Raw genomic sequence first — 25902 nt, 5'->3', positions numbered from 1 at the left:
GTGATCGGGACGATGCGGAGCGGAAAGGCAGCGGGGGCGGTGAGACGATGGAGGGAGTGGACAGGAGAGAGCAAGCGGCTGAGGTCTAGGGCAGAGAAGATCTGCAGGCGGTGGAGAGGCCAGGAGGCCGGGAGGGCGCTGGAGAGGTGGCGGGAGCAGGCGGGCCGGAGGAAGGAGGCCCTGGCGGTCCTAGGACAGGTCGCGAGGACATGGAGGACGGTCGAGGCGGCGAGGGGGCTGCGGCGGTGGCAGGCGAGCGTCGCCGGACAGCGGGAGAGGGAGGCGAAGGGGCGGAGGGCAGTGCAGCGCTGGATGCAGGGGTCGCAAGCTCGGGCGCTAGGGCGGTGGCAGGAGGAGGCGGCAAGGAGGCGGGAGGCGCGGAGGGTGGTGAGCCGAGCGGCGGCGCGGCTGAGGTACAGGGAGGTAGGGCGGGCGTGGGAGCAGTGGTCAGGGCGGGCAGCGGAGAGGCGGCGGGGGGCGGAGATATGTCGGCGGGTAGTGCAGCGGATGCGGAGCCTGGAGGTCGGGGCGGCGCTAGGGCGGTGGCAGGAGCGGGTAGCGGAGGGGCGGGGCTTGCGGGCCAAGGCGGGGAAGGTAGTACAGCGGTGGCGGAGCCTGGAGCTGGCGGGCTGGCTAGAGCGCTGGCAAGCCAGGAAGGCGACAAGGGGGCGGCTGCGCGAGGTAGCGGCACGAGTGATCGGGACGATGCGGAGCGGAAAGGCAGCGGGGGCGGTGAGGCGATGGAGGGAGTGGACAGGAGAGAGCAAGCGGCTGAGGTCTAGGGCAGAGAAGATCTGCAGGCGGTGGAGAGGCCAGGAGGCCGGGAGGGCGCTGGAGAGGTGGCGGGAGCAGGCGGGCCGGAGGAAGGAGGCCCTGGCGGTCCTAGGACAGGTCGCGAGGACATGGAGGACGGTCGAGGCGGCGAGGGGGCTGCGGCGGTGGCAGGCGAGCGTCGCCGGACAGCGGGAGAGGGAGGCGAAGGGGCGGAGGGCAGTGCAGCGCTGGATGCAGGGGTCGCAAGCTCGGGCGCTAGGGCGGTGGCAGGAGGAGGCGGCAAGGAGGCGGGAGGCGCGGAGGGTGGTGAGCCGAGCGGCGGCGCGGCTGAGGTACAGGGAGGTAGGGCGGGCGTGGGAGCAGTGGTCAGGGCGGGCAGCGGAGAGGCGGCGGGGGGCGGAGATATGTCGGCGGGTAGTGCAGCGGATGCGGAGCCTGGAGGTCGGGGCGGCGCTAGGGCGGTGGCAGGAGCGGGTAGCGGAGGGGCGGGGCTTGCGGGCCAAGGCGGGGAAGGTAGTACAGCGGTGGCGGAGCCTGGAGCTGGCGGGCTGGCTAGAGCGCTGGCAAGCCAGGAAGGCGACAAGGGGGCGGCTGCGCGAGGTAGCGGCACGAGTGATCGGGACGATGCGGAGCGGAAAGGCAGCGGGGGCGGTGAGGCGATGGAGGGAGTGGACAGGAGAGAGCAAGCGGCTGAGGTCTAGGGCAGAGAAGATCTGCAGGCGGTGGAGAGGCCAGGAGGCCGGGAGGGCGCTGGAGAGGTGGCGGGAGCAGGCGGGCCGGAGGAAGGAGGCCCTGGCGGTCCTAGGACAGGTCGCGAGGACATGGAGGACGGTCGAGGCTGGCGAGGGGGCTGCGGCGGTGGCATGCGAGCGTCGCCGGACAGCGGGAGAGGGAGGCGAAGGGGCGGAGGGCAGTGCAGCGCTGGATGCAGGGGTCGCAAGCTCGGGCGCTAGGGCGGTGGCAGGAGGAGGCGGCAAGGAGGCGGCAGGCGCGGAGGGTGGTGAGCCGAGCGGCGGCGCGGCTGAGGTACAGGGAGGTAGGGCGGGCGTGGGAGCAGTGGTCAGGGCGGGCAGCGGAGAGGCGGCGGGGGGCGGAGATATGTCGGCGGGTAGTGCAGCGGATGCGGAGCCTGGAGGTCGGGGCGGCGCTAGGGCGGTGGCAGGAGCGGGTAGCGGAGGGGCGGGGCTTGCGGGCCAAGGCGGGGAAGGTAGTACAGCGGTGGCGGAGCCTGGAGCTGGCGGGCTGGCTAGAGCGCTGGCAAGCCAGGAAGGCGACAAGGGGGCGGCTGCGCGAGGTAGCGGCACGAGTGATCGGGACGATGCGGAGCGGAAAGGCAGCGGGGGCGGTGAGGCGATGGAGGGAGTGGACAGGAGAGAGCAAGCGGCTGAGGTCTAGGGCAGAGAAGATCTGCAGGCGGTGGAGAGGCCAGGAGGCCGGGAGGGCGCTGGAGAGGTGGCGGGAGCAGGCGGGCCGGAGGAAGGAGGCCCTGGCGGTCCTAGGACAGGTCGCGAGGACATGGAGGACGGTCGAGGCGGCGAGGGGGCTGCGGCGGTGGCAGGCGAGCGTCGCCGGACAGCGGGGCAACGCTTCAAAAGTTCGTCGTTTTCGTGTTCGCTTTTTCGGTTTTCTTTTGCGGTCATGCTTCTTTCGTTGGGCTCAACGACTCAAGGATCTTAAGCGTGCCTATCTTATTGTGGATATTTTCAGGTTTCGTCAGACTTCTTTGCTGCTCTTTCAGTACTTTGTTTTCTGCAAGAGGTTCAGGGAGTACGCAAGATTGAGTCACAAATCGTCCCACTACTCGATGCACTTCTGTCTCAGGAGAACGTTTCGGGCTTGGACGTTGTTCAGAAGCAGCAAGAACTGGTATGGTCTGTCCGTGGAACAATGTTGTTCGTCGATTTTGGTGCGAAGGTTGAGGAATTGTCATCTAACTCAGATACTTGCGATCTGGAAAAGACATTGTCAAATTAGGAGACATCTGAAAAGATCAGACAAGTTATCCCATTTATTTGCTAATCGTTTCATTTCGAGAATATTGAATACTTGGGGGGATTGGGTCCAAAAAACCAGACAACTGCAAGTTTTCAATTCAAAAATTGTTAGAGATCGAGCAATCAAAGATATTATTCGCTTTTTTTGCTTGTTCCGGTCAAATACTCTTTCTTTGCGAAGTGCTTTGCAAAAAGATTGTCTAAAACGAGCGAATGAATGCATGTGCGCTATGAAAGTTGAATTGCAACGACTTCTCATAAGAATTTTGCCTGAAATCTTACAGATTCAAGAGGAACTGAATCAAATCAACAGTGATGCCAAGAAGTGCCACATGAGGAGATTAAGGATGATGGACGCATTGAAGAAGCGTATCAAGACTGCTGTGTCTATCCAAATCGATTCTCAGAATGAGATCGAGCGACTGCGACAAGAGCTCAAAAGCAGGAGCGAGAAGCCTTCGCCAAGCTCAGACTCGAAACGCAAACACATGGCATTTTTCTAAACTCGTAAATCATGAAAACATATCACCCACTTGACCGAGCAGCCTCAGTCAAATCTATTTCATACTCAGATTCCAAACAAGAATGTGCAGTACTGTCGTTGGGGTTGTACCATTTTGAAAGATCCTGTAACAGGGAAGAGAGAATGTGATAAACTTGTGAGTGTTTGCAGCGAGAGATCTGCGAGAGATCTACGAGAGATCTACCAAGTTTCTTCACGTCAAAAACACGCATTGTTCATAAGCTGACAGGTTCAGAGTGGGCATGCATAAAGTACGATCATAAGCATTTCAGCACATGTTGCAGAAATAATTTTTTCACGTAAAAACCCAGGTGTGCAGGAACATAGTTTATGATCAATCTTGATAATCAACCTGCTGACTAGGGGCATCCATGTTACAGGCATCACCCTCTCTTGCCGGCAGCAACGCCTGCACGCATGATCTCATCCACCAGGATAAGCTGGGAAGCGATGATGCCTAACAGAGAAGTGAGAAGCATTCAGTTCTGCGAGGACAAAGGCCTACCTGCTGACTGCATCATTTGCTTCTTGACGCGATAGTTGTCAAAAACTCCAATGTCTTCGGGTGAGCATGCTTCTCCGCTCGAAATATCAATCCCAGCAACCTGGAATACTCTGCATCAGGAACATTCCGTCCTTGAAGGAAATTCTCACCAATCCGCTCATTTGAGCGTCTTGTACATTGATCAGAGCATCCATCGCATCCTGTCCAGCATTGAATGCCAGAGTCTTAGGAATCACCAAAAGAGCTTCTGCAAATGCCTGCGAATTCTTTACACTGAGAAGTTTGTATAGTCTGAGCACCTGTACGCCGAGTTTTGCACGTCCCTGAACTGATTTGCTATGTTCTTTCAAATGTTGACTGAGTGCTACTTCGAATGATCCAGCACCGGGTATGAGGCAATCATCCTCGATCGTGTTTTTGACTGCTCGCAAGCCGTCGCGTACCTGGAATGACATTATCTGTTGAATAAAATAAATTGAAACCGACTCACAGCATCCTTAATCTGTTCAATGGTATGCTTGTTTGGTCCCTTAATCAACACAGTGCACGAATGCGGATTCTTGCACTCCTCCACGAAAGTATATTTCTCCTCTCCCAGCGTTTCTTCATACACCCTACCGGCATAACCCAGACAAGAAGCATCAAGATCATCCACCTGAATTCATATCAGAGACTTCGGTCACTGAGGGAGCAACTTACCGAGTTCACGGCTTCTCCTCCGCAAGCTTTCGCCAGACGTTCCATGTTGCGACGTTTGCATCGACGGAGCCCCAGAATACCCTGTTTGGCAAGCATGTCCAAAGAGAGTGGGTCGATTCCTTTCTGGTTGATGAGCACAAAGGAGTTGTCGTTCCCATCACACACTTTCCTCTTGAACTCGATGATCTTCTTAACTTTCTCGTCTACCACTTTTCGCTCAGACTCAACCAACTTTTCACGTTGGTCTGCATTGGAATAGAAGAAGTTGGAAGATACCTCTGACCTCGTGAATTCCAAGTCCACGTTCAACACCAAGATGTAAGCATTTTTCACGAACTTAGGCATGTCAGGGTGTCTTGCACCATGATCGAGAACAAGCCCCTTCACTAATCTTGACGACAGATCATTCTTATGTTGCATATGCATGATCTCAACCATGTACAAGTCAATGGGCACTTCAGATTCCTTGTCATTGATACAAAGCACAGCGTCTACACAAACATCTCCAATATGATCAGCCAACTCTTCATGCAGCTTCGTTCTAAGGGCAGTGCGACTGACACAATTCAAGGCTTCTCTGTCGATACTTCCAACCTTGACTTTTCTTTGTTCGAGAAACTGAAGCGCCTCTTTCTTGGCAATATCAAAGCCATCGCAGAGCACCCTAGGGTGCACTCCTTCACTGAGGTGCCTCTCCGCCTGCTTCAGAAGTTCGCCGATGAAGATGACGGTGGAAGTTGTTCCGTCACCACAGACATCATCCTGTGCAGTGGCAGTCCTGGCAATGAGAGCAGCTGTGGGGTTTTGTATTTGCATCTCGTGCAACAGCGTCGTGCCGTCCTTGGTGAGCTTTACATCACCAGCGCCGCCCACCAACATCTTGAGCGTTCCCTTGGGCCCAAGGTTGGTCTTGAGCACTTCCTGGAGACCTTTGGCTGCATTGATGTTCATGGCGAGCGCAATGAAGCGTTTCGCATGCTCAGCCTCTTGGTTCAGTAGCTTCAGCGAGCTCATGCTGTTCGGCTCCTCTCCTTTCCCGCCCTTTCCCCACCCACCCCTACCCCCATCAGTGCCGGGTTTCTTGCTGTCCAGATCCACCCCTGTTGATTAGATAAACGCAGAGTACCCTGCCAAATCATAGCTTTCACCCCTATTTTTCTTGGGTAACCCTACCCTCTATTGCTAGGTGACCCCATTTGAGTAAAGTACCACTCGCACATACCGTCTTAGAGAGGCGATTTTTAAAAAGGTAGATTCCAACAGATGATATGGTTTCTAATTTTAAATAATCACTTAAATAATTGATCACATGCTTGAACTATCTACCCTACCCCCGCCACATGGCATATTCCATCATTACCCCACCCCACCCACTGGATGTTTCTGAGGGTCAACCCTTTACTCAAAGTTAAGTTAACCAGTAGTACTGTCCACGAGTTTTGAAAATCAAACAGCCCGGGCCGGGCCGGGCCGGGCCTGAGGGGCCGAGGGGGATGAGTGCGATCAGTCGCGATCAGTTGCGGCCGGTGAGGCAATAATATAATGAGCGATGGGATGGGGCTGAAGAGCGAGGCATGCAGACGTTTCTTGTGAAGATGCGGAGCAACGCGATGCTAGTCAGAGTTTTCATCCTCTCCTCTCTTCTTGAGATATGCCTTGGGTTTCACTCTTTTGTGATGCCAAGTCGAGGGAACCAAGGAACGCAGCTGTTGCGCCACAAACATGTTCTGCTACCGATGGCTGCAAAGCACATGAGAAGGTATAGAGTGACCGCTTATGGTGTGAGTCTACGCTCTCACAGCGGGGATGGAAGAAATGGAAGTGGTGGATCGGACTGGAGGGACTGGCGTTGGAGGCAGGACGATGGTGAACCGGGCCGCGTGAAGCTTCTTCTTTATCCGTTCACGAGAAGAGAAATCTTGTACGCGTTTCTTGGTCTTTCACTGATGATACCCACTTTTGTATCAGCAATGTCAAACTCCTCGAAAAGAGTTTATGGGACCAGCAGGACTGGTTTCCCCGAGATGGAATTCAAAGAGGAGGACATTGCAGATGTCTGGAATGAACCCCCACGCTACGCCATAATAACAGGAGCGAACACAGGGATAGGGTATGAGATGTCGCGGATCCTTGCAGCAAAAGGTTGGCATGTGATACTTGCCTGCAGAAACAGGCAGAGAGGGATTTCTGCTGTGAATGATATCATCTCAGACGTTGGGAGTCACGCTAGGATTGAATTCATGGAGCTGGACTTGTCAAGCCTAGACTCAGTTTGCAATTTTGTGAGAAGATATTCCATGAAACTGAGGCCGCTCAATCTTCTCATCAACAATGCTGGCATCATGCTGGCCCCTCATGCACTGACGGTGGACGGGATCGAACAGACATTTCAAGTGAACTTCGTTGGCCCATACCTTCTTACTTCACTGTTGCTTCCGAAAATACGTGGCTCCGCTTCAGCAGATTTTCCATCAAGAGTTGTCAATGTTGGTTCTGTAGCACACAGATGGGCGCCCAAGCAGGGGGTCATCTTGAACATGACGACAATCAATGATCCATCCAACTATCAAAGGTTCACCCATGTACTTTGGTGATGTGTGACTCACTTGGAACCAGCCTGAGGGATAGATGGGGATGGTACGGTCATAGCAAGTTGGCTCTCATGCTGTACACAAGAAAAGTGAGGAGATTGAAATCGTGGACTCTACTAAACTCATTCGGCACAGTTATGCCGCGATCTCATGTATGAGAATGTTTACGTTAATTGCGTTCATCCAGGAGTGATCAGATCTGACTTGTTTCGGCATGAAGGTAGTCCATGTCTGACATTCGAGAGTCTCAGAGACTCACGCGTTGCAGGCGAATACTTTCCTCCTTTCTTCGGGGCTGCAGGGAAGCTGATCAATTTTTTTGCAATCCCTTTCTACCGTTCCAAAGCAAGCGGAGCCCTCACCCCGCTCTTTGCTGCAACATCGCCGTTGGTCACGCAAGTATGAAAGTAGACATCATGTTGAGGCTTGCCTGAGAATGTCGCAGTACGACATTCGAGGACAATTCTTGATTCCGACGCCGCGATTTGCTATGCCTGGTTGGATTTCTCATCTTCTCGATTCCATCTGCGATCCTTTGCTAGGCGCTCATATTCCAGAAGGTCGATGCTTGACAGTGCAGTCTGACGAAAATCTTATGTTTTACGGCAGGATTGAATTTAGAGCCATTTTGTACGGGTAACCAAGTCATCCCCACGAGTTCTACTCTTCCAGATGTAGGTTACGACACTGTGATGGGGGTAAGTAGTGGCAGAGCAAGCCGACGTGCTGCTGAGTTTGAGACAGCATGATCTAGAGGCCTTCACCGAAGCTGTGATAGACTATCGCATTTATGTCGGTCGTGCGCCTCTGCGAAATTTGATTCTCTCACGTGCGAAGACTGCTTTTGGTGATACAGTCGCTCAGTTGATATTCAAAGCTAATGTCTGTTTGGTCAGATTGCTCCATTCTCTTTCTTGTTTTTGGAACCGTAGCAAGAGCAATCCATGGATCTTTCTCTCATCATGAGCATGACCAAGACGAGCAACAAGCAAGCGAGTGAGTGATGTGAAAAAACTATGATGATGTGATGTAATGCTTGGCAAATAGTTACAACCGTCCTTTTTTTGAAATTCAATTACCTTTGATAAGCAACGTGAAGCAAAATGAAGGCAACGAGGGCGATTCGTCGTGGTCCGATTCTTCTGTTTAAATTCGTCTTGTGCCCCCGCAACGATGTAGAATACTTCCCTTTACTCAGAATCATACATGAATCAGAGAAAATCCGAACCTCTTTCCCTACTTTCGATCTCTTTCTCCTTTCCAATATAAAATAATCTTTGACATTGAATGGCACTGCTAAGTCTAGTTGAAGAGAAGCTAGACAGGTGACGAATCTACATCGGCAAGGAGGAAGATGTCCCCTTCACCCTTCGAGTCAGATTGTCGATATCTTGAAACTTTGCTTGCATCCTCTCAAGAAGTTCCGTGACTTTCTCGAGAGTTTCGTCAGTTTGCCCATGGTAGAGTTCGGGTTCTCTTGGGACGAAGCTGATCGCGTCGTTGTCATCTAAGTTGCTTCTTTCGATCCCAAAATCTTGAGTGGAAAGTGGATCACCTGTTGCAAATGACGGGAAGAAAAGTGACACATCTTCTTGGACAGTATGAGTGGAAGTCAAAGGCAAGTTACAGGCCTCTTCTGCCCTGCTCGAATCTTGATCGACTTGAACCCATTGAAGGTCCAAGGATTCTTCTATTGCTGGCATGTCTTCCTGATCACAATCATCTTCTGAGTCGTAGATGCCGGGATCGAGTCTCCTATCAGCAAATAAAACAGATCTGCCATGAGGCCAGAAAATTTCTTCAGAATGTTGAAGGGAAGACGTTGATTGCATAGAAGATGACAAGTTCAGAGATTCTGGCTCCATGTCGGCAAAAATCGTGTCCCATTCAGAAGCAAGACCTTTCGAGGATGTTTCATGCTCGTTTCTCGACCCTTGATCCATGGATGGCTCTCTTGATGATTCTCTGCTGTTTGTCGTGTAGAAACGAACCGGTTCCGATGGCAAGAAATCAGAAGTATTCTTCCCCTTTTCTGCCTTGTTTCTGATCCTCTTGGTTGGAGATTTGCGATTTGGAGTATACGGATTTTGTTTTTGCATAGAAATTCGTTGCTGTGAAAGGCTGCCATCGTGAAACATCACGATGTATTGCAAAATTATATTCCTGCGAGACTCTCCGTTGGACTCTTCTTGATCAGTCAAATCAATTGTCGACGGGAGACGTGGTGAAGTTTGTTGCGCAGTTGAATCCTGACTGAAAACGAGCCCCCGCCTAATCTTGACACGAAACTTGTACTTGACCTGTCTGGGCGGCGGCGGTTGTCGCTCGAGCTGACAGGCGGCAGAAGTTAAGTGGAGCTGTCACACGATTCAAAGGCTCACCTTGAGGTCGATCTCAGTCCCCTCAGGGCCGATGATGAGTTGACGTATCTCCTCGATCTCAAGGTCGTCCACCTTGTGCGCCCCCACAGCCAAGACGCGATCTCCGACCTCGATGTCTGCGATCTTGCTTGCTGGTCCACCTGGATGGACGTGCGAGATCTGCACTTCGTTGTTGGCGGCATTTCTCTGCAGAGTGATCCCTATCCCTGCAACCTGAGATCCCTGTGCATGACTCGTCTGCTGCGCTTCAGATGACAAAGGGATTCTCTTCAGGTTACAAGAGACATACACTGATATCTGCCCTCGTACAACTCGTAGGATCACAGACGATTTGCTCAGCCGTTGCTCCAGCTCTCCAGCTTGCAGGCCTCTGACAAGAATGCCATCTACGGCCACTATGTTATCTTCAACGTGTAGATGTTGTAGATGTGTCGAAGAACGAGACGAAGAGTTGGTGACTGAAAGCCTTCTGACCCTGAGGTCTGAGTCTACTGACATGCTCAGGACGAGCATCGAGGTCGTGATGTTTCCTTGATCCCCGAGAATCTGATTTCCATTAGAATCATAGCTAGCCTGCAAAGTCTCAGCACTTGAGATGTCTGCAGAACGGAAGGAAGAGCTCGCGCTCATGATTGAGCTTGATAACTGAACGGACGGTAACAAAACAACTCAAACTTGTCCCTACAAGTGTTGACAGTAATACATCGCCATCATCATCTCTTTTTCCATGTCGTTTCGCATCCTGACTTTCTTTCTCTTCCACCCCTGTCGCTGCCTGCCTGCTTGTCTCTCCGGCTCTCTATGCCAATATCCTTGTTTGCCTGTCTCTACCCCCACGGGGATACGAGGACTGCAGCAGGCAGCTTCCCGTATCCTCCTGCTTCTCTGCCGCTTCCTTCCAAGCCGCGAGCGCTGGCTCAGGCATGGCAGAGAGCCCGGCGGCACAGAAGGACCATGTGCATGGGGAAGGGAGACACCTGGGCGGGAGAATTGTGGGAGGGTGAGGGGTAGTAATGAACTACCGTTTGCTTGGGAAAAAGGGTGGGTACTTGGAGGTAAAATTTAGGTGGCGGGGGGTAGTCGCAAGTAGGGGTAACCTGTCAAAGTTGATAACTAGCAGCATACTCGTAATGAGAAATCAACATCAGGCTACGTCTGCGTAGCTCAACTTCACCATGGTTCGCCGAGCATCGTCAGGATCGACATGGGAACGGCTCAAGCTCATTAGAGGTGCAGCAAGGCACTTCAGCTCTTGTAAAGGAAACCAATACACCAGGGATGAACACTAGGACGATACCGAAGCTGTGTGATGAATTCCTTTATTTGACTCCGACAAAGCAAAAGTATCCCCCAGAGACAGCAAGTGTCATTTAAAGAACGCCAAGAGCGGCCGATGGAAGCCCTGAGAGACTGGTCACCGAGCAACACAACAGTAGCAGTAGAAATCACTCACCTCGCTAGCTCCTGCCGGCACTCGCAGCGTCTTTACACTCGCAAATCCGACGTTCTGCATGAAGTTTTAGACGTGATGTGAGCAAAGTTTTTTCCAGTACACACGAACCTTGACAAGATACTCCTGAAAGTGTTCAGGACGGAGTGTGATTGCTGCCACATTCTTCTTGAATCTGATTCAAACTGAGAGGTTGTATCAAGACAAGCAACGGCATCACGATTCTGTAAGGCTCTTTTTCTTCTTGTACGATGACCATTCCTGAAGGCAATCTTGTCAACCAAATCTTAACTTAGACTGCATTCTCACCTGGATTTCCAAGACAAAACATCCTCCAGGCGCTAGAGACTTGTAGACTTTGTCAAAGAGGCGCCTAACACGTCGTCATGACGATCTAATCGAGAAGCATCAAGAGAGTATACTTAATGCCTCCATCCCCATGATTAAAATGTATCCACTTTGTCACACTATCCAAGTAGACCACTTAGCAATACTTGACGCACAATCAGTGATGTACGATAAATACCTCAGACAGATTATTGTATCATAGATGCAGTCATAATCATCATCTTCGGTGTAGTCTTCCTTTCGAAAGCTGATGAAACTGTCAGAGAACACGGAAGAACCACTCTGAATACCGTTTCAATTACCTACAATTGTACGGAAACTCAAACGGATGAGTGTCTGAATCCGGGAGGTTGTTCGTGACTGGCCCACGATTCGCACGCACATCGGATCCCTGCCAAATCATTCAGCATGTCATGAACTGACTATAGAAACCACTGATGGGCGTTTACTTTGTGTGATTGCACAGACAAGGGTCGAAATATCTGGTTCGGCTGCTTGCTTTGATCAGCAGCGGTGTTTTCCTGCTTTACATTTGCACTCTCTGTTTCAGGCCTGTGCTGATCATCATCATTTTCAATCTTTGACGACTCTTCCTGAAAGCCATTGGGCTGTTGTCAGTTGACATTTCACACTTACTGGATGCTGGTCATCACCGATCTTTTGACCGCAGACCACTTCAAGTTCACCCTTGCCTGGCATTCATTCCGTCAACAACGAGTCAACAACAGTAGCAAGCTACCTTTTGAACCAACGAAGGATCTATGTCGACCCCCATGATGTGCCGAGGAGAAAATGTTGCAGCGATTTCCTGGCATGGCAAAGAAAGAAAACCTCAACACAGGGAACCAACCAAAAAGAAAATAAAGCAAGAAAAACACTCACGATTGTGATTGCACCACTGAAACAAACAGATTCTTATTGTCAGTCGAAGGTGGGAAATGATTCGAGATAGACCTGTTGCAACCAATATCTAGGACTCTCTTGCCTTGGAACCATCGTTTATCCAGAGTCTTGTGATGCACAGGTAAAAAGGCTATGTTGCACAAGACTTGTGCTTACTTTCAACCGAGGGTCTTCTGAGGCACCAGGGTTTCGATAAGAATAGTAGGAATCATAATTTCCATAGATAAACTTCTTCTTCCTTCCTGTACGTTGAGAAGTGATGAGAGGTAAGCTAAGACATGCAGTTTACCTCTTGATGAACCCTCGTCTGCTGCATGCAGATATCTCTCTCGGTGTTCCTGGGCAATGGAGGAATCACCTTGGCGCGAATAGAGGAGAGATCCCAATGTCTAATTACTTCAAGGAATGTAGGATTTTTCGAAACTCTTCGTGGCAGATTTCTTCCCTTCTCGTCTAGCTTTCTTTCCTTCCTAGGGCTGAAAGAGTCTCAAAATCGATCGATCCCCAATCCTCAATTCGACCTTTTAGGGCTAGAAGATGCCGTGTTCCCGTCAGACGTCTGCTGCCGTTTCCTCTTCTTGCCCGTGCCGCTGTTGTCCTGAAGTTGAAAACCATGAATGAGTCCTTCCTCAACATCGATCTCCGTGGATCAGGTTTCGACCCTCCGCACGAGCCTTCGGGTGAGTTTCCCGAGGATTTCAGTCCGAGTTCACAATCAATCGATTGAAGGATAACAAGTTATCGAGCGCGGTTGTTCTTCCCAGCGATGTCCCGAGAAACCCCTCGTTCCCTCTCCTCCTCTCCTCCTCTCCTCCTCTCCTCCTCTCCTCCTCTCTTCCCTTCTCGCTCCCTTCCCACATGAGACGCTTTGTTACCTGCATTCTGATTCCCGCACTCACTGCACCCACCCCTCGACTCACATCCAAACAGGGGTAGTCGCAGGCGGATTATGAATTTCTGTTACACAAAAGCTATTTGTAACGGACAGCGTGCGTCAGCGAATATGGCGGAGGAGGCTGAGGTGGTCAGGAACTTCAAGGAGTGAGTGGAGGAGGAGGAGGAGGAGGAGAACGAGGAGGAGGAGGAGGAACTCGTCTGGGATGTCTGTGTCTTGCTCGTTCTTGATTGTCTTTTGCATCCTACCTCTCCATATCACTCTACCGAAGTTGTGCCTTTGTGATTGGACTGCACCGATTTACAGATGGTTTCTTTGCACGTGGAGGAGTGGGTGCTTGTTGATGGTGATGTTGGTGTACACCGGCATTGAATGTCTCAGATATGGATGGTTTTCACAGTTCTTGATGAAGAAACCGACATGATTGTGTTTGCTGTGGCAAAAAGAGTGAAAATCGATGTTTTTTGGCAGATGGATGGAAAAGAACGAGAAAGGGGCCATTGCAGTAGCAGCCATTCACGCCCTAACAACCATGATCAAGAACAGTGGAGCTTCAACGATTATGGAGTTAGAAATCCTGCTAAAGGTGTTCTTTCGGACTTGCCTCATTGTATCGTTCATTTGGTGTGCTATCTCGCAGGCTGCGCAAGAGCAACTGCAGGAAATGAAGTTTGAGGGACAAAGGTGGTTCAAGCGTTGAGCACGCACCTCGCCGTTGACTCCAAGGCATCAGGTCCAAAGTGATTCAGTTGACAGCTGCATGCGAGCTCTTCGCTCGGCACGTTACACGCACAGCACTCGATATTGGAGACTTCGAAGCCTGCAAGCAGAGGCTCATAGGTCGGGCTGTGATGATTTATGTGGACTGTTTGACTGAACGCGGACATTCGTGTCAGAACGAGGTATGCGATTTGCTGAACAAGCAGATGTGTCTCGTGCTGTTATTGCGGAGAATGCCAGGCCGTTCATTCGAGATGGTAGATTATACTGTTCTTGAGGCATTGGATATCGTGATTTATTGCGTCAGGAATGGCAATCTTGGTGCATGGCTACTCCAATGTTGTTTGCGGTTGCTTGCAACATGCTGCGAAATCCGGTGTGAGATTCAAGGTCACCCTCTTACTTTGCCTGCTGTAAGTGACACGTGAGTAGGTGATTGTAACTCAGGGGCAACCAGAATGCGATGGTAGATGTGTCGATGGCACTCACTCCACCTGCTACGACGCTCATCTATGGTTGAATGCGTAGGCTTCAAGACTGCCAGCACGCTGCAAGAAGCAGGGATCCCCGTCGATATGATCCTGGACACGGCAGTTGGTTACGTGATCCAAGTGAGCTCGCAAGTCACAACTTGAATTCATCATGACGTTGTTGCAGGAGGTGGATATGGTATTAACGGGCGCTGCTGGAGTATGCGAATCGGGTGGCATTATCAACAAGATTGGAACTTTTCAGGTTGTGCCTGCTTCTTGTCCGCGCGGAACTTTTTGTCCGCTCTCTGCTCATGTTTGATTGCTATGTTATAGGTTGCTGCGATAGCAAAGGAAGCGAAGAAACCATTCTGTGTAAGATGGATCGCGGTTGCTCGTTTTACAGCTCTATTTGACGCTCCATCCCCAGGTCGCATCAGAAAGCTATAAGTTTTGTCGTCTCTATCCGTTGAGCCCAACGGATTTGCCTGATGCGGAGAAGGTGGACGTTCCTCTGACAGGCATGAAGGCGCTGATGATACTGTTACAGGAACCAACTCCAAGAGTGGAGCAAGGAATCAAGGTACTGAGTCGATGTCGAGTGCGTTGTCATTGAGCACGGTTTCAGATTCGTCAGCCACCGTCTGATTTTACACCGTGAGGAAATCCGCAGCTTACATCGTACCTGACCATCTAACAGGCCATCGCACATAACATTACTGCTAACTGACATTGGAGTTCTGACACCCTCAGCTGTCTCCGATGAATTGATCAAGCTTTACTATTAGAATAAAATGAAGGCAAAAGAAGCGGCACCATAAGTGTGATAGTATTGAAAAGCATGTAAATTTACAGTTCAGAGTTTGTTGCCTTGGAAAGCAAGGATTTCTGTCACTTTCCTGAGCCTGAGAAACCAATCGGATTGAGGATGCCTCATGATGTAAAGGACGTGGAGAGCATCTGTGACATCACAAGAAGCAACGTGGCCACCTGCGCAACAAATCGTCCTCAGTTCGACATTGAAAGTGGGCAAAATTTATGATACCCATATCGAGCCGCGTTTTTTTCTGCTTGAAAGTGAAGTCGAAGGTCTTTCAAGGTTGTTACCTGCAGCGCTATCAAACTGCTTCTGGTTAAACTGAATGACAATCTCACAATTAGAAACATCGTATTCTCGAATGTCGTTGACGGGAGGACATTGAAAGCCCAGGTTTACAGGGCATTTTCTCACAACCTGGATCCTCAGCACGTTATCGCGCAATAAGTTCACGACTTGCATCAACTCACATCGTAGCAGACATCTTGGCATGTTTTAACAACACAGTCCGGAATTGCTTGATAGTTAGTCCTGGTGAAGTTGGTAGGACACTGGTGGCCGGGAAGGGAGGGATCCTCCCAAGCACATTTGCGATAACTATTTCGGCAATCAAAGGCAAGACAGGAGGTGAACTGAAAACTTACATTGAGGCACAGAGCCATCGCTTGTATGCAGCAGAACCTGCAGAAGTGTCAACGTGCTTGACATTGATTGTTTCAATTGATCGACAATTGTCGCATGTCCAGATACGACTATACTCCCTGCAGCTGTAGACGCTGAGGGCTCGCTGAAGGTTTGCAAACACCTTGATAAGAGTACATTCAATCAGCACTCAGCAGGTCTCGAACAACGACATCAGCAAGTACCTGTATGGCAAAGGTGTTGTTGCAACTGGGATTGAAACCGAGATTTGGATCGATCCCCGTATCACAGACCGCAGTATAATTCACATAGTCTTTGCAGAAAAATTCAACCTTACAACTGGATGTAAGAAACAGACAACGAGAAGAAATCTTTTAGGACCTTGCCAGGTTCCGCTGTTCGTGACAGATTTTGCTTCTCGACCAGCTCATATGAAGTGTTGCAGACATAATTTGTCATGTACGACTCAGCCATGCCAATCAAGACGAGGAGGACTGCAAGACCTGTTACTTGTCCTCTTGTGGCAGAGACACACATCAACATCTCTGTTTCCATCAACATGTCTGGAAGCATGACACTGACAGGAGCTCGATCCATATCCATCATCAACGCCTCCCTCACCTCCTCCTCGCAATGTCAACCGTCTCGCCGCCACCGCCATGATCGACCTTCACCCTTTCACCACCACCCACCGGGCCCTCGTTACAGGGAGGAGGTACAGTGCTATATTCACCACCCATGACCCCGTCATCAATTTTTCATATTGACCTCGACTACCCCCATTTCTACCTGATACGCTCCCTTCCTGACCCTGGTCTAACTACCCCCACCCCTTCATCATGATCCCATCGACCCCCCGGGCCACCCAACCTCGAACGGTCTGGCTTCAGTTGCCGGATGACACCTCAAGTACCGTACAGGAGACTGCTATGAGGCTCATAACCTTCTAAAGTTCAATCATGGCAAAAGGCCCCGGCCCCGGCGCCGCCGTCCGTTGCTGCGCGGCCAGGGCCTTCAAGGCCCGGTGACTCAGTGAGATCGGACTCAGAGGCCCGGCCCGGGCCCATTGGGCCAACGAGCCTGGGGGCCGCCGCTAAGTTCACCCTAAGTCAGCAGCTCCGGGGACTGGGAATTTCCGCCGGACAAGTCTGTGTTGGTCAGTCACGAGCCCACGTGTCACCGTGACAGTGTTGGCAGGCTTCAGTGAACGGTTCGGCCCGGCCCCGGGCCCGGCCGCCCTGCGGCCCGGATCGGACTCCGAGTCGGCCCTCAGAAGTCCAGGTCACTAGTAGTTTCAAAAGTTTGAATATGGGGCGTGTTGTGCGAATAGGGGAACTTGAGCTGGATGGGAAGAATGCTTGGAGTCGATGATGACGGTGCTTCTTGTCTACCGTAACTAGACCTTCACTTCTCATGTCTCATCGACAAGCATTGGTATACTACTTCTTCTTCTTCACTACCTTTCTTTCTTGTCTCAAGTCATCAGATGGTGGGATCCATGGCCTTGGTCCTTTCCTTGCCAAGGAGGCGCCAGGATGTCTCAAGGAGCGTTCTCTTCAAGATTTCCAAGGAAAGAAGCTCGCCATAGACGCGAGCATGGCGATGTATCAGTTTCTCATTGCAGTTCGTTCAACTGGTGAGAATGGTGTAGCTCAGCCTCTAACATCAGCCAGCGGGGAAGAGACAAGTCATCTTCAAGGATTCTTCTGGAGAACCATAGCCATGGTCAAGGCAGGTATCCGTCCTCTCTACGTGTTCGATGGAAAGCCGCCATCGTTGAAGTCCGGTGAAATCGCATCTCGAAACCTCCGGAGGGACGAGGGCGCCAAGAGGCTGCAAGAAGCCACTGAAGAAGGGAATGTTGAGGAGATGAACAAGTTTGCGAAACGAACAACTCGTGTCACCAAACAGCATGCTGAAGAGTGTAAACGGCTCCTGAGACTGCTAGGAGTTCCGACGGTTGACGCACCTTCAGAAGCCGAAGCTCAATGTGCAGCTCTGGCTAAGAATGGGTTGGTCTATGCATCAGCGACTGAGGACATGGATGCGCTATGCTGCGGCTCTCCGATCCTCGTGCGAAGGCTCACCATGTCGGAAGCGAGGAAATTACCTGTTCTTGAGTATCATCTAGACCAGGTTCTCAGCAGTTTGGGCCTCAATATGACGCAATTTGTAGATTTTTGCATCTTGTGCGGATGTGACTTTTCTGAGACTATCAAAGGGATCGGGCCGAAGTCAGCCTTACACGGGATACGCAAGCATGGAAATATCGAGAGCTTCATCGAGAGTTTGAACACGAGCAAGTTCGTGGTCCCTGACCCCTTCCCCATCGATGAGATCCGACAGCTGCTGACTACACCTGAGGTAGTCGACATGGGAAATCTCAGCATAGATTGGAATGCCGAACCCGACGAAGAGGGCTTGATAGAGTTTCTTGTGAAGGAGAAAGGTTTCAGCGAGAAGAGAGTGAGAGGAGGGCTTGAAGCGATCAAGAAAGCCAAGATGGTGAAGCCCCAAGGCAAGCTCGATATGTTCTTCAGCCCCAAGAAGACTACACCTCAGGCTTCGACGCTGCTCAACTCGACCTTCGCTGCAACCAACGAGTCTCTGCCTGCAGATCGAGAAGATCTTAAGAGAGGCTTGTCAAGCACATCAGCTGCAGACCAGAAACCAGCGAAGAGAAGCAGAGGGCGCAAGGCGTCAGCCAGCAAGTAATTCCTCTACATGTTCTGGTATCTCATCCGTTAGCTCGACCGCAAACAACTGTAACCCTCATTCCCTCACAAACATCTTCGGAATGGCATCATACCTACTAACCTCTCTATCTTTGCAAATGTATCCGTATGCAGTCAATCAAACTCCAGCACAAGCTAATAAGCCTCGAATACAACACCTATTTAGTGGTCCTTTTACGACTCGCAAAAATAAAGCGGTCGGACCTCCTTGCCCTCCTGCTTTCCTACTGCTCCAGGCTACTGCTCCTTCCCCTCCCCTGCTCCTTCCCCTCTCCTGCTCCTTCCCCTCCCCTGCTCCTTCCCCTCTCCTGCTCCTTCCCCTCCCCTGCTCCTTCCCCTCCCCTGCTCCTTCCCCTCCCCTGCTCCTTCCCCTCCCCTGCTGATCTGTTCCGCCTGCTCCCTATCTCCCTCGCTCCCCTTCCTCGCTATCTTCTCTACCTGGTTGCCCACCAAGTACTTGCCCTTGTGACACTCCTACGGTCTCCGAGCGCCTGAGGTCAAAGTTGAGGCTGCCGCATGAGAAATGTGGAGGATGAAGGGAATACGCATGTGGTTGTGGTATGCTGCTCTCCTGGCAGAGAGGCCAGTTGCCCGAGGTCTTGCTCCTGATGTCTCCTCATGCTCATTCGAGCCCGACGGGGTCTTCGTTGTCCCTCGATGTGCCGATGCTATGAGAATGGCAGACGCTATTTGTGTGAGGTTGTTCTGGTTGTTCCACGAGTGACATGTGACGAACTTTCATGTTTCAGCACAATCTCGTCTCACTGCACATCAGAGTGCTCAGGGCCGTCGGGACAGAAGATCGTGTCATGCGATGGACGTTGCGGTTGTTCCTCAAGGTTTGGCCATCATGGATACGATTGCAATGACTCTCCAATGCCTCAGCTGCGGCTCAAGCTGCTCGGCGACATGCTGTATAGCAGCATACGATCTGAACCCATCCAACTGCTCGCTGAAGGAGTAACCGACGCTCGAGATGGCAAGGAGGAGAATGACTCAATGTCTAGGTGGAATTGCAGATACAAGGAAGCTACGTATGAGAACTCAAGGTGAAGAGTCAGAGGGGAGGCACAAGGTCATTTGTTTGCAAGATGTGCGTCAACGGGGAGATGTGAATGTGAGGCGGGCTTCTGCGGATTCTTGGTGGCGGGCGGGAAGCTGACGTGCGGCGAGAAACTGCCTGCTCCCTGCATGCCATGCCCACGTGGAACTTACAAGGCAAGCGCAAAGAGAGCAAGGAGGTTCTAACTACCTCGCAGGAGACCAGAGGAAGTGGCCTCTGCCAGTTTTGTCCCCCTGGGTACAGCACGAGCATGGTGAAGTCGCATGTTTCTTGCCATCTCTGGTCACGCTCAGAGCAGGAAGGAGCTTCTAGTGCAAGCTTGTGCCTCAAACTGTGCCGCAGAGGTACATATAGCAGCACGGGATTCGAACCATGTCTGCCCTGTGAGCTGGGAACATTCCAATCAGGTCATTTGTGTGTTTTTGTCAACTTTACAGCACTGACTTGTCCTGATAGAGCTGGGAAAGTCATACTGCCAAGACTGTCCGTACAGTCTCAACACAACCTTCCCTGCCTCCACTGGCATCGACAGCTGTTGCTTCAACTGCCTCGGGGCCACATTAACAGGAGCTGCTTCGACCATCCATGAACGTGCCCTCTTACCAGCTCTCCTTGCTCTCAGCATCCTGACTCGTTCGCCAATCTGAAGGTTGAGATGGAACAGCAACGATCAACGTCGCCCGTGCGACATCAGCCAGCTCTCGATCTCCTTCCTCAACGACTCGTTGGGGACCAGCCTGAGTCCACAGTAAATCTCTTGCCAGCTAGAGGAGAAAGGGCTAACATGCTCTCGTTCAACGGAGTTCTGCTGAAGGGATCATCAAGGGCACCAGAGACGTGAAGGTGCTGGAGGATCGTTCGACGATCCACAGTCTGCAGGAAGGAGGTCAGGGGCAGCAAACACGTACATACTTCCTTCCTGTCCTGACGCCGGCAGTGTGACAGGATCTCGCATGAGAGAGAAGGTCAAGGGGTCAAGAAACCTCTCGGGAATATCGGCATCATCCTGAGAGCAGAATCACTTGTGTTTCAAGAGCAGATCTTGAAACCTCGACGTGAACGATGGAGGATGTTTTAGAGCCTCGACAAAGAGTGTCCTGAATGATCTTGCTGAGGTCCCCGACGTAGGCGACAGCTTGCTTGCTGTAAGCGACATGCTTGTGCCGGGCGATACCCAGGATGGACTTGTCTTCTTTGATCCACGAAAGTTTGCACAACCTGTCGAATCTTGAAGAAACAAACGCTGCAGATGTCACGATGGCCTGAGAATGGATCATTGAGGAAGAAGAGCGAGAAAGATGAGAAACGTACCAGCAGGTTGCGTTGAGAGACAGAGTCCAAGTCAAGGACTTGCGGACGACTTTCAGTACAGCACGATGATGAAGCTCCTCACCTTGAGAGGACTTGAACGTAGTTTGATTGAAGAGTAAAGCTGAAATCGAACCCAACACGGGAAGAAGGAAGTCGCTTTGTCTCAGAGACTTGAAGTCTCTTTCTTGCAAGACCGGGACGTTGTTAAGAGACTGCATCTGCAATCAAAACTCGAAAGAAAGAGGTTTGTAACTTTCAGACCTGAAACATTGTACACTCGTTATCTGAAGCATTCATACTTGTCAGTAAAAAATCCCTCATCGGTGGAATGGACTCACCTACAAATGAAAGGAAATGCAAAAGACTATCTACAACCCTCTGAAGCATGACATCGGATAGACTGGAAACCACATGCGGGAAGAAGTTGCAAGAGAATTCAAGCGCTAAAAGGAGATCTCTCGACAGCTCTGACATGACCTCTATTTTCCTCATCTGAGTAGAACCCAAATTCAGCAAGACAACTCCTGCTGCGTCATCACTCCATCTCACTTTTTGCAGCGTCAAGTTCTGAATTTCAAGAGCCTCTAGGACACGATTCTGCCAACAGCATCAAGGGAAGGGAGGGGAAGGCAAGAGGTAGGACAGCCTCTACCTCAGGTTCAATGTATGACGATTGAAGAAGCATTCTCGCGTTGCTGTTCCTAATCTCGTTCACCGTTCCTGCAGCGACAGCGTGACAAGGCGCAAATCTGACCAGTCAACCTACCAGTCGCTTCTGAGATTGACCAATTCAACTTCGTCACAATTCGATCGATCACGTTTTGCCAGGTCTCCAGATGATCCGCCTTTGAGGCCACGTGAACGAACGACCTTGTTAGGGAGCTGCAGCTGTCATGGCCGAACCCCAATGTCGTGCTCTTGTCGTGATGGTTCGCAAAGGAAGAAGTCTTCAACCGCTGACTCATCGCAGTTCCCTCCCATACCTCCCGCAAGATTCTCAGCGTTGGCACCCAGTTCTTGTCGTCAAAGGACTCTAGCAGCGATCGGAACAGCTCGAACTTGAGTGAAGTCCTCGACTTCTCCCCTGGGCACTCGGCCCGCCCGTCCATGTCCGTCTGGAAGAGTTCTGATGCCCAAGACGCGGTCAAGAGAGCATCAGGGGAAGAGGCGAGAACAGTACCGAGATCAGCCGAATGTTTCATCACTAAAGACATGGCGGCCAAGATGCTTGCCTTGACATCGGGGTTGATGATCATTCTATCACTGATGCACTCGACTAGAATTCTGATGACCGTCTCAACTGCTCCTCCTTCACCAAGAGTTAGAGCGGTTAGCTAGCCTTGCAAACAGGCAGCCACCTTGACGTTTGAAGAACTGCTTTCCCTGGACCTGAAATCTTGTCAGGTCCTGAGCGTGTCGACAACAAGATACCTTGGCAAGAGCAATCATCAGGCTGAGAGTAGCAAGCAGGAGGCCCTCAGGAACGAAGTAGAGCGATGAACGACGAGTCTGCGATCGCAGTCGGATGGTGATGGGAAGGGGAAGGGAAGCGATGGAGAACACAAGTCACAGAAGGAAGAGGCAGGGGGAGCTTGGGCAACTTTTTGTCATCACCTGAATGAGCGAGTTCAGCGCATCGATCAGAAGGTTGAAAAATCGCAAGATGAGCAGACTGTTCCGAGGAGAGAAGGTAGTGGTACAACACACGATACTCTTCTTGTGGTTCATAGTGTCTTGATCCTGGGCCTCCATGAAGACAGGGTTGATGACGCCAACGTCAGAGCCGCAGAACAAAGGATGTGAACATAGCGCCTGCTGGAGTTTGCTTTGAATCCGAAACATAAAGTAGAGCAGCACGCGGCGAAACTCTAACACAACCTCGTCTTCTTCCACGTCAACGTCATCGTTCGATCCGTAAGTTCTAGTGACATACTGCACTGTCCCTCCCAAGAGCGAGACATCAACATGAATGTTTCCATACAGGTAAAACGCGTTCTTGTCAGAGAAGTTCACCAGCCGGTACAGCTTGTCTGTCCAACTGGTCTGGTCGAGCTGGTCTAGAGACCTTGCAAGAAAGATGAAGAACGTGTTGACCGACAGGAACGTCCTCGTGACTCCTGGCGGAACCACGGAGGCCTCAGCTTGTCTGTTCCTGGCAACAAGGGACAGCATCCAACGGGATCGGATGCTTTGCGGTATCAGCTCAAAGATCTCCTTCCATGTGACCTGCAAGGGAAGCGTCATGGCAGCAAGAGGTTGGTACCAGAAACCTCGAGTTTGTGAACCTCGTCGGTCATCAGTTGAAAGAGAATCTGCGAGAGAGCGTCAAGAGCCGTGTGGTGCTGCTGGCGCAGACCTTGCTGGGCGGAAGGTGCTCCAGCGACGTCTCAGAGAATTCTCGGTACGACATCGCGTCCTGCCCCGGCACGTCAGCTGCACGTCAACGCGTTCGCTCGCTGCCACCTCAAGGTTGGCACAAAGACTCTCGACGTGACCCATCAGGACCTCCCGGGTAATCCTGTTCCTGAGGAGGATGTACAAGATAGCAAGACTGAACTCGCATGTCTGTGCCTCCGTCACCTCCAGCGGTCTGTCACCCTGAACCCCCCCAGCTGTACCCCAGCGCAAGGAGCTGTATCTTGCCTGCTCTGCGCAAACTTCCAGCAAGGAAGGCCAGAGGACTCTAGAGTCCTGCGGAGAGAGCAGGACAGACATCAACCCTATCACGTAGGCCGCAGCGCCAAGCCCGTTGGGCTCCCTTGCGCAGAGGGCAACGAGGTGCTTGAACAAGTATCTCCTGACGCTGAAGGTGATGTGATGTGAGTCGAGCTTCCCGCTGAAGATCTTGGAGAGGAGCAAGTGCATGAAGAGCACCGACATGTCCGAAGGGGAGGAGCCAGCCCTCCACAGCCTCCTGCTCCTGCTCCAGCCTCAGCACTGCAGGCACAAGACTCCCTCCATACTGACCTAGACGAGTCCTCAACATCGTCCGATGCATCCTCGTACAAGGTCGCACAGGCCTCTTGCGCGCTAGTGAAGCAGGAAGCCGGGTTCATGCTCCTGAGCGCGAACTTCATGCTTGACCGCCAGATGTAGTCGTGCTGCTGCTGCAGACTTGTCCTCGGCTGCCTGCAGAGAGCCCTGAAGCCAGCCTGAGGGAACTGCCGACGAGTCAGTCAGGATCTGCCACACAATCTCCCTGGACCTGGAAGGGGCTAGACCCCAAGTTGACGCTGATCTTCTCCCCGTACGCGACACTCACGGCAGGACTGTAGCACGTCCTCCTCAGAGAGGTGAAGGCGGTTCCCAGATTCACCCCGTTGAGCGTGAAGGATGCGACACCTGCGTCCAGGTCGATGCAGCATCCTACGACGTCCCCGCACGCCCACGGCAGTCCGTACTGAGCGAAACTCTTGTTGTTCCATCGGAACGTCCGATGCCCATCATAGGCTATGGACCCCTGCGTGTCTCCCACCCCTATCATGCTCGTGAACCTGCACCGGGAGGTTGCCCAGCCGATCTGAGAGAGCCCGCCGGTGTGCAGAGTGACTTCATACATCCACGAGCCCTGAGAGACGCTGCTCTTCACCTTGGCCGATACGAAGTCGTCATGGCTCTCAAGCACGGAGCCCCGGTGGCTCGTCCTGAGAGAACCCCCGTACACCGTCGAGTGAATGTAGAGCTCATTGGTGCCGACTTTCTCCTCCTCCTCCTCCTCCTGACATGAAGAAGCGATTTGCAGCAACTTTCGGTCGATCAAGGTCTCAAGGTCGGCAAACTCGGTGATTTCTCCGTCCAATCCGTCATCAGTGGCTTCAAGGGTGTCCAAGTGGCTTCGGAGGAACAGACTCTCGACATCTGCACAAAGTGAGACGCGATCAAATAACTTAATTCTGCTGCTCCTGCTCCTGCTCCTGCTCCTGCTCCTGCTCCTGCTCCTGCTCCTGCTCCTGCTCCTGCTCCTGCTCCTGCTCTTCGTGCTCACCTTCTCGTCCTCCTCTCTTCACCTCGCCGAACGAACGTCCGCGTCTGGTCGATAGTAACCATTCCATGGACGCGGGTGGGAAGAAGTCAAAGGGGTGGGCTGCTATAAGCCTTGTCAGAGGGGTAGGGGTGGTTTAATCGGGCAAGATCATGTCAAGGATGCTCTCTACAAGCAGCATGGGCGGACGAAGTGGAAGAGGAGGAGGAGGAGGGGGGAGGGGAGTGGGAGAAGGAGGAGAAAGAGAGTAGATTAGGAGGGGAGGATCGATCGGGAAGGTTCGGGTGACAGCATCCAGCAGCATCAAACAAATCGGTTTCGGTGATCAGTAACCTATGTCCTTCTCCTCTTGTCATTCTCCTCTTGACTCTCTGAAAGGAGGAGGCGTTTGGAACGTGCAGAAAATGGTTGAGAATAGGCGCTAGGGGAGTATCGAGAATGTGGGTAAGAACTTCAACAAGGAGACACGAGCCGTGATGTAGGAGGAGAGAGGAGGGGATCAGCATAGGAAGATGCTTTGAGTCCCATTAGCGACTTCGAGAAAAGCGATAACAGATCGTATCAGGTGAACTGGTTGATTTATGGATAGCACGAAAACAAAGAGAATGAAGATGGATAGTTTGTCCTTCACTTGAAGCTTACTTTACTTTAGGTTTACTGTGTATATTTAACAAGCTCGCTTTCCTCCCTCCTTCTCTTGTCTGCACCATCCAGCACCACTCAGTGCGACGAGTTTTGTACCGCTCGCCGCAACGCCTTTGTGATCTCCTTTGCAGTCTTTCTGATCACCCGAGCTACTTTGGCAAACTGGCACAGAGTTCTTTTCATCTCCTCCGCCCGTGTCTTGTACGTCTGGTTGTAAGACGTCCACAGCTTGCAGTGGATGGGCCCAAGGGAGTTGTCCTCCTCCAACAGAGACGACCGGGTCGAGCCCAGCGCCGCTTTCAGCTCATCGCAGAGGCTGATCGCTCGCTCGCACATGGCTTCAGAGCAGGAGATCACAAAGTGACCATCGTCCATGGTCGCCCTGGACTGCAGCCCTCTCACGACCCATATGATGCGCCGCACGAGAGGCTCGATCTCGTTGCTGGAGCTCGTG

The 25902-nt window shown here is 51.9% G+C and overlaps 9 protein-coding genes across 9 annotated transcripts; 4 read left to right on the top strand and 5 right to left on the bottom strand.

The window, feature by feature from the left end:
* Positions 1 to 485: 485 nt before the first annotated feature.
* On the top strand, positions 486 to 3271 carry GUITHDRAFT_144282 (hypothetical protein; the record flags this gene model as incomplete). The annotated part of the gene is made up of 5 exons (XM_005825266.1): positions 486 to 681; positions 1012 to 1374; positions 1706 to 2068; positions 2531 to 2688; positions 3053 to 3271. The coding sequence occupies 5 exons, from the start codon at positions 486 to 488 to the stop codon at positions 3269 to 3271; spliced, it is 1299 nt and encodes a 432-aa protein (XP_005825323.1).
* Positions 3272 to 3606: 335 nt separating this feature from the next.
* Positions 3607 to 5509, bottom strand: CCT6 (cytosolic chaperonin protein, zeta subunit; the record flags this gene model as incomplete). Its single annotated transcript, XM_005825265.1, has 6 exons — positions 3607 to 3748; positions 3797 to 3896; positions 3946 to 4053; positions 4096 to 4239; positions 4287 to 4451; positions 4496 to 5509. 6 exons carry the CDS (start codon positions 5507 to 5509, stop codon positions 3675 to 3677), a joined length of 1605 nt encoding a protein of 534 aa, XP_005825322.1. The 3' UTR covers positions 3607 to 3674.
* Positions 5510 to 6519: 1010 nt separating this feature from the next.
* On the top strand, positions 6520 to 7491 carry GUITHDRAFT_77282 (hypothetical protein; the record flags this gene model as incomplete). Its single annotated transcript, XM_005825264.1, has 3 exons — positions 6520 to 7067; positions 7124 to 7175; positions 7222 to 7491. 3 exons carry the CDS (start codon positions 6520 to 6522, stop codon positions 7489 to 7491), a joined length of 870 nt encoding a protein of 289 aa, XP_005825321.1.
* Positions 7492 to 8420: 929 nt separating this feature from the next.
* On the bottom strand, positions 8421 to 10097 carry GUITHDRAFT_115486 (hypothetical protein; the record flags this gene model as incomplete). The annotated part of the gene is made up of 2 exons (XM_005825263.1): positions 8421 to 9416; positions 9468 to 10097. The coding sequence occupies 2 exons, from the start codon at positions 10095 to 10097 to the stop codon at positions 8421 to 8423; spliced, it is 1626 nt and encodes a 541-aa protein (XP_005825320.1).
* A 736-nt stretch (positions 10098 to 10833) lies between these two features.
* Positions 10834 to 12484, bottom strand: GUITHDRAFT_115485 (hypothetical protein; the record flags this gene model as incomplete). Its single annotated transcript, XM_005825262.1, has 12 exons — positions 10834 to 10869; positions 10921 to 10974; positions 11029 to 11092; positions 11138 to 11178; positions 11227 to 11290; positions 11340 to 11384; positions 11444 to 11512; positions 11568 to 11656; positions 11902 to 11957; positions 12005 to 12073; positions 12332 to 12410; positions 12458 to 12484. The coding sequence occupies 12 exons, from the start codon at positions 12482 to 12484 to the stop codon at positions 10834 to 10836; spliced, it is 693 nt and encodes a 230-aa protein (XP_005825319.1).
* Positions 12485 to 13150: 666 nt separating this feature from the next.
* Positions 13151 to 15068, top strand: GUITHDRAFT_154727 (translation initiation factor 2B, alpha subunit). Its single transcript, XM_005825261.1, has 14 exons — positions 13151 to 13209; positions 13535 to 13649; positions 13704 to 13747; positions 13797 to 13903; positions 13960 to 14040; positions 14091 to 14173; positions 14216 to 14243; positions 14306 to 14394; positions 14441 to 14518; positions 14590 to 14628; positions 14684 to 14755; positions 14804 to 14836; positions 14882 to 14910; positions 14954 to 15068. Exons 1-14 carry the CDS (start codon positions 13172 to 13174, stop codon positions 15039 to 15041), a joined length of 924 nt encoding a protein of 307 aa, XP_005825318.1. The 5' UTR covers positions 13151 to 13171; the 3' UTR covers positions 15042 to 15068.
* Positions 15069 to 15261: 193 nt separating this feature from the next.
* On the bottom strand, positions 15262 to 16373 carry GUITHDRAFT_144277 (hypothetical protein; the record flags this gene model as incomplete). The annotated part of the gene is made up of 7 exons (XM_005825260.1): positions 15262 to 15320; positions 15361 to 15487; positions 15541 to 15667; positions 15715 to 15875; positions 15937 to 16044; positions 16094 to 16215; positions 16334 to 16373. The coding sequence occupies 7 exons, from the start codon at positions 16371 to 16373 to the stop codon at positions 15262 to 15264; spliced, it is 744 nt and encodes a 247-aa protein (XP_005825317.1).
* A 693-nt stretch (positions 16374 to 17066) lies between these two features.
* Positions 17067 to 18427, top strand: FEN1 (flap endonuclease 1; the record flags this gene model as incomplete). Its single annotated transcript, XM_005825259.1, has 2 exons — positions 17067 to 17088; positions 17142 to 18427. 2 exons carry the CDS (start codon positions 17067 to 17069, stop codon positions 18425 to 18427), a joined length of 1308 nt encoding a protein of 435 aa, XP_005825316.1.
* A 1753-nt stretch (positions 18428 to 20180) lies between these two features.
* On the bottom strand, positions 20181 to 24868 carry GUITHDRAFT_115482 (hypothetical protein; the record flags this gene model as incomplete). The annotated part of the gene is made up of 20 exons (XM_005825258.1): positions 20181 to 20247; positions 20295 to 20383; positions 20560 to 20772; positions 20822 to 20859; positions 20904 to 21039; positions 21083 to 21105; positions 21160 to 21313; positions 21371 to 21418; positions 21474 to 21541; positions 21588 to 21947; positions 22002 to 22130; positions 22180 to 22210; positions 22253 to 22330; positions 22436 to 23047; positions 23092 to 23133; positions 23178 to 23237; positions 23285 to 23741; positions 23789 to 23982; positions 24027 to 24679; positions 24829 to 24868. 20 exons carry the CDS (start codon positions 24866 to 24868, stop codon positions 20181 to 20183), a joined length of 3492 nt encoding a protein of 1163 aa, XP_005825315.1.
* Between the last annotated feature and the right edge of the window lie 1034 nt (positions 24869 to 25902).

This window comes from Guillardia theta (genome assembly GCF_000315625.1).
Source record: "Guillardia theta CCMP2712 unplaced genomic scaffold GUITHscaffold_85, whole genome shotgun sequence".
Classification (NCBI taxonomy): Eukaryota; class Cryptophyceae; order Pyrenomonadales; family Geminigeraceae; genus Guillardia; species Guillardia theta.
This window is presented reverse-complemented; position numbering and strand designations above follow the sequence as displayed.